Source organism: Bison bison, unplaced genomic scaffold (assembly GCF_000754665.1).
Source record: "Bison bison bison isolate TAMUID 2011002044 unplaced genomic scaffold, Bison_UMD1.0 scf7180017864518, whole genome shotgun sequence".
NCBI classification, from domain to species: Eukaryota; Metazoa; Chordata; class Mammalia; order Artiodactyla; family Bovidae; genus Bison; species Bison bison.
This window is the reverse complement of record NW_011495071.1, coordinates 12,307,438-12,313,750: the sequence shown is the minus strand read 5'-3', so window position 1 is coordinate 12,313,750 and position 6,313 is coordinate 12,307,438. Positions and strand designations below refer to the sequence as shown.

At 42.3% G+C, this 6,313-nt stretch overlaps 1 protein-coding gene across 2 annotated transcripts in view; it reads right to left on the bottom strand.

Annotated features, from left to right (window-relative positions):
• Positions 1-5,650, bottom strand: part of LOC104981417 (chromosome unknown open reading frame, human C11orf63) — an 80,302-nt gene extending 74,652 nt beyond the window's left edge. Inside the window, exons 1-2 of one of the 2 annotated variants that reach the window (XM_010830506.1) lie at positions 5,537-5,650; positions 2,658-3,078 (exon numbers count right to left, since the gene is read on the bottom strand). In XM_010830506.1, coding sequence (XP_010828808.1) covers positions 2,658-2,986 — 329 coding nt within the window. In that variant the 5' untranslated portion in view covers positions 2,987-3,078; positions 5,537-5,650. Of the gene's footprint in view, positions 1-2,657; positions 3,079-5,536 lie in introns of those variants that run through there. The other variant, XM_010830507.1, reaches the window with a different exon arrangement.
• Positions 5,651-6,313: the final 663 nt, after the last annotated feature.

Below are 6,313 nucleotides of genomic sequence, written 5' to 3'. Positions count from 1 at the left end.
TGGTGTTGGAGAAGACTCTTGAGAGTCCCTTGGACCGCAAGGAGATCCAACCAGTCCATTCTGAAGGAGATCAGCCCTGGGATTTCTTTGGAAGGAAAGATGCTAAAGCTGAAACTCCAGTACTTTGGCCACCTCATGCGAAGAGTTGACTCACTGGAAAAGACTCTGATGCTGGGAGGGGTTGGGGACAGGAGGAGAAGGGGACGACAGAGGATGAGATGGCTGGATGGAATCACTGACTCAATGGACGTGAGTCTGAGTGAACTCTGGGAGTTGGTGATGGACAGGGAGGCCTGGTGTGCTGCGATTCATGGGGTCGCAAAGAGTCGGACATGACTGAGCAACTGAACTGAACTGAAGCCTCTTTTACCCCCTAACTCTGTGGCTGCATCTCAGTTATAGCATTTATCACTTGTCAGTAAGTCTCCTATATACGAATGAGTTCCATTCCAAGATGGTTAAGTCAGTTAAGATCAGTTAAGTCCAATATATTTGTAAGTCTAACAAAGCTACCCTCAGTACCCAACTAACAAAATTGCCTTTATAGCACTGTATTGTTAGAGTTTATAATATGTTCATATCTTTGAAAGTTCATGACTTGAAGGTTCGTATATAGGGGACTTACTCTACTCCAACAGCCCCTAAGAAGCAGACGAGCTTGATTCAACTTGGTATCTTCAGTGAAAGAGAAAGAAGGAAAGAAGAAAGGGGGGAAAGACGTAGGGCTGGGCTCTCATTCTGGCTCCCATGAAAGCCTGTGCCAGGAGTGTACTCTTGGGAAACATCATTTGAGTTCTGTGTTCAATGTCATATCTGTGGCATGGGCTGGTGGTAACCACAAAGGCCCTTGTAAGCAGGCTCCTCCTCTAATTTCCCTACATTCAAAAAACATCCTCTGTCATCAAATGGGGCTCAATGGGCCACACACACTCATGTTAATTCTGTTCTTTTTTCCCAAAATCTTGCCTAGTTTCCAAAACCCTGCCTGCCCAAGTTCTAAGCCTTCCAATAAACTTTCCTCAATTTACTTTAGCTCTAAGTTAAAAAACATCTAACACAAAGAGGGTCCAGGAGGGAGGGGATATATGTATACATAGCTGATTCACTTTGTTGTACAGCAGAAACTAATACAACATGGTAAAGCAGCTATATTCCAACTCAAAAAAATAAAAGCAGTTTATATTGTACATTTATAAAAATTATTTCCTTAAACTTAAGAGAATAAGGTAAGGCATTATTTTCTACAATCCCATGCACTGTTATTAGTTGGCTAACAAAATTAAGCCCTGCTTCTGACTTTATATCATTGCTCCTCCTCAACCCTTCAGCTTTGGTTTTATGGGGGGGGCGGAAACATGGTAGAAGAGTGTTTGTTGTTTTTTTTTTAATCTAACACATACATAACTTATTAAGAGTCACTGTTTGAAGCACTATATATATATATATATATGAAACGCACACACACACTGATTTTAGCCTTACAGTAAACTGTGAGATAACTACTATTATTATCCCATTTTTACTGATGAGGAGCTGAGGCACAGAGAGTTTAAATGGGCTTGGCCAAGGTCACACAACTAGTCGGTGGCAGAATCTGAAACCACTTGGTCTGCTTCAGATGCTTTGTAACTCACCACCATCTCAAGATCCCTTTCTAATCAATGGCTTTGAACTTCAATACTGTAGTGTGTCACTTATATTTTCATTAAAACTGAATAATATTGCACTCATTTATATCTTCTTAGATGTTTTGGTAGCTTCTAGCATAAAGTGAATACACCCTAAATACTAATGATTAAAGAAATTAAATCTCTGGGATTATATAAGCCCAGGAAGGTAGACCTCTCCTGGATCAGGTAGAGGTCTCAAGTTCCCCCCAACAATGTACTTCACTGACGTGATGGCAATCTTGTGAGAGAAGCAGGCTGGCTCATTTCACAGGAGAGAAAACATGAGCTGCAGAAGACTAAAAGGGACTTATTTCAAATTATACACTAAACACCATTGCCTCGACCCACTCAAGAACATCTGAGTCCACGATCATGGCACTTTTCTAGATTAGGCTTTCTGGGGTTTCTCCAAGGTGAGGTCGTAGCACCTTGGAATATGGACAGGAAGTAAGGAGCATAAGAAATACAAATGTCCTTATCGTTAATAACTATTCTCATCAAAAATCTTGGCTCTAAGCTGTCCTTAACTTCTCGGAGATCTGTTTCACACACATCACAAAGGAGCTCGTTACAAGAGCCTGTTCAGAAACAGACTCATAGACTTAGAAAATGAACTTCTGGTTGCCAAAGGGGAAAGGTTGTTCAGGGGGAGGGATAAACGAAGAGTTTGCAATTAACATGTACACACTACTATAAATAAAACAGATAATAAACAGGGACCTACTGTATAGTATAGGGAGTTCTACTCAATATTCGGTAATACTGAAAAAAGAAAAGAATGGGACAAGAATGAAAAAAGAATTAGATATATGTATACCTATAACTGAATCACTTTGCATACCTGAAAGTAATACAACATTGTAAATCAATTGTATCGACTATAAAAAAAAATCCCAAAACAAGAGCCTGTCCTTACTTTCACTTGGGACAGTACCAATAATTATGCATCTCAGAACCCACTGTTTCTTACACAAGCCAATTTCTTACCTGTTAATTGCAGCAGCATCTTGGGTGTGGAGGTTTTCCTTCTTGGCCCTCCTCTGAGCTGCTTTTCTGCTTGCTTCCTCTTCCGTCTCACTCAAGTTCTCCTCCTCTAGGCTGTCAGGCTCCATGTCGTTGTCCTGAATTTGGTCTTCAAGGTCAGACTGGGACTTGATCTTTTGAGTGGGGCTTTCTGAGTCAGATTCCAAAGAGTCTTTTGAAATCAAATGTAAGTCTTCTTTCTTAAAAGATGGCTCTGTGGACTGGGCCTTTAAGTTGGTGTGATGAACAGGAGATTGAATACACACCTTGGGAATGAATTTACTATGACTCATCTTGAGAAAAATACAAAAATGAACAGGGATTCTCTCTTGTGGATGGCAGCAGCTGGCTGGATATTTAAAGTTGTGTTCACAAAAGCATTTGCCTAAAAAAATTATATTTATGTTATTCTGTGACAATTAAAATCTCTAATTCCAATATTAATCAAAAAATTAAATAAGTAAGAGAACCTCATTATATTATCTGCAGGCTTTTGTATGCACCCTTTTGTAAGTATGAGAAAGGTCTATCAGAAAAACTATTGTGTTTTTCCATCTACAGGAACACTTCTGCTGCAGAGCTCATAAACAGTCTGAATAATCAAATGCAGCTTTTTTGAGGAAATCAAATGACTGGAATCCTTTCTCTAGCTTCCAAGAGCCTGTTACAGATAAGACTGGACAAAGCCAAATGGGTAATTACGGATAGTACTTCAATGCCTTATTTCCAATACCCAGGGCACTGATATATATATATGCCGTGTTCAGTAGTATTTACAGACAGAGTAAAACAGGTTCAGGGTCTGCCTTTTGGAAAATAAAGGAGGGGGAGACAGTATGGTTTCCACAGTTGGAACTGAAAAGATGATGGAAGCTAGTTTGTTACTAGACCTATACTGGCTGACTTTTCATTTGAAAGACTTTTTGATGTCCAGGTTGCTACCAGGTAGGAATACGTAATTTAGGTGGATGTAACATGGAGATCAACTTCAGCTCAGTATTAATACAAACCCCATGATAATGATCAAAACTGTTCAACAAAAGATTTGATGGCCTTGTGAATTCTGCCATTCAGTGATTCATAGCAGAGGCTGGGTATCCACGTGGACCTGAAAGGGATGCTGTCCTGGGGAATGTTGGCTGGGTGGAAGATTGGCCTGAATACAGCTGGGGTCCCTTCTAACTCGCTTAAGAGTATGATTCCAAGTGAGCCCTCCCTGTCTCAGAGGGCTGTCATAAAGACCCATGAGATGGTTTACGGAAAGGGTGCTTTGAGTTCAGATACGATTGAAAGGAAATGATGTTTTTGGATTGTGCTTCCTTTCATCTCTAGCTGGCATTTCTGTTTGCTCTGTCTTCTATCTCACTGCCTTTATGCCATTTTTTCCCCCCTGTAGGTCAGATAACAGAAACAACCTTTCTGATCAGAGATTACTATAAAATTTCTTTTAATGGTCTACTCCTGTTCTTTTGGCAAATCCTTTCTTTAATTAAATAACACGACCTTCTTTTTAGTCCTAGTTGACCTTGTTGCTAACGCTTCTATGGAACATCGGTAACTCCTTGGAGGAAAGCACCGTAACAAACAAAAGAGACCAAAGGTAACATTCATATTGAAATACATATGATATTTAAATATCTATGGTTTTCTTTTTAACTTAAAGTTCCCCCCTCTTGGTAGACTAACATATTATTTGTCAAACTGTTCATATTAATTGCCTTATTTAAAAAATATATATATTTCATTCTACCATATTATATTAATTTTGATAAATGGATCAACCTTCGCTTTTAGGATATTTTTAGAAAGCAGCAAATCCCTCAAATACTAACACATTTTAACCAAAACAGTTTGTAATAATACATCTTTAAGAGTTCAAGTCACTGTACTTGGGATCTTAAAAAGCTTGAAATAATCATTGTATTTCAATTTGGAACTGTTGCTTCATGAAATAATTCAGTCCCTTCAATTTCTCTTAGTTTCTTAAGTGACATAGACTAGGGTTTCTTAGAGTTAATTAAAAATGTTCATAGGAAAAGATACGATTTTTGTTGTTGATGTTTGGGAGATAATGAAGAGAGCAAAGCCAGATACCATCCAAGTTGGGTCATCTGTGGAGGTGTGATTTTATAAAAGCATGGGATTAAAAAAGGAAAAGCTGATGGCTGAAATAAATTAGAAAGTGGGACTTCTAAATGCAATGAATGTGGCTCCCTACTGGACAAAGTTTTTCACTGAAATTTCAGACAAAGACCGGCTGACATATCTCCTAAGTAAACAAGACTAGAGGCACCAAGAAACCCCTCGTTCCCAAGGGGTCCCGTCAAGATCCTTGGGCCCAGTCCATTACATTAGTATTGGGAGGAACACACTTCCTTCTGTAGGTGAAATGTAGCCCTCCTTCAAGGGTTCATCCACCAAGATGAGTGCAGAGGAAAAGTTACCCTGTTTTGGAACAAGTCCTAAGCTGCCCAAGGGGGCGTGGCATTTATTTCCTCCCTCCACCTATTCTCTGATGGACAAGACTCGGCAGCCAGCGGCGTTTTAAGGCCCAGGAAGTGATGGGTTATCCGGTGGGTCTGATGGCCCGGACCTGCCTGATCAACCCAGGTTAGGGCTGTTCTGGAAGTCTGGGCGCCAAAGTCTTCCTAGATCCCGACCACCGGCCCCTGGGCTCCGTCCCTGCTCGGCCACCGTCTGTCCTTCCTGTCTGGGTCCCAAGTGCTCCCGCCTGTGGGCTCCCTTTTCTCCCCACCTGGATCACTTTCCTTGAGAGGTTTTCTCCTATCCCCATCCCCGGTCCCACCGTCCACCCCCAATCCCTGCTCGGGCGCACTGCACACCCTGTTTGGGAGGCAACCGCCTGTCACCTTGCCGGGTGTTCCTGGCTGCCGCGACCCTGGAGGCCCCGCATCCTCAGTGCTGGGGCCTCCCGGTCCCGCCCTGCGTCTCCCAGTGCTGCCCTGGAGACCGGGGCCAACAGAGCCAGCCCCGCGCGCGACTCTGGCCGCCCGGCTGTGGGCGGAGCCTCAGCGAGAGGGCGGGGCCTGTGCTATCCATCCCGGCATCCCCCGTTACACAGTGCCAGATCTAGTCTGTCCAGATGGAGAGGGTGGGACGGGTTGTGATGACCGCGTCTAGGGCACAGCTCCCAGGATCCCGGAAACTCCCAATGAAGCCGCTCGCAGTCCATACTGGCTTTTCCAAAGTTGAAAATCAAGGAAAGACAGGCCACCGAGTGGGATGGGAGTATGTAAAGAACTCCTACAAATTAAGAAAGCAAAGAATCCAATTTAAAAATGGGCAGATGACTTGGACAGAAATTTCACAGAAGAAATCCAGTGGCCAATAATTATATGTTGTGGATGGAAAAGGTTAATAATCAGAAGAGGATAAAGTAAAGCCACTGTGGATACCGGCCACACTCACCATGTGGGCAAACATTTTAATACTTGACAGCGTCCAGGGTTGGGGAGGATGATTTGGCAAAGATCCCACATATACTTCAGACGGGAGTGTGAGTTCGTGTAGATACTTTGGAAAATGGCTACACATTAGCTCGGATGTGTACCCTGTGATTCAGCAATTTCACATTTTAGGTGTTTACCTCCCACCTGCAT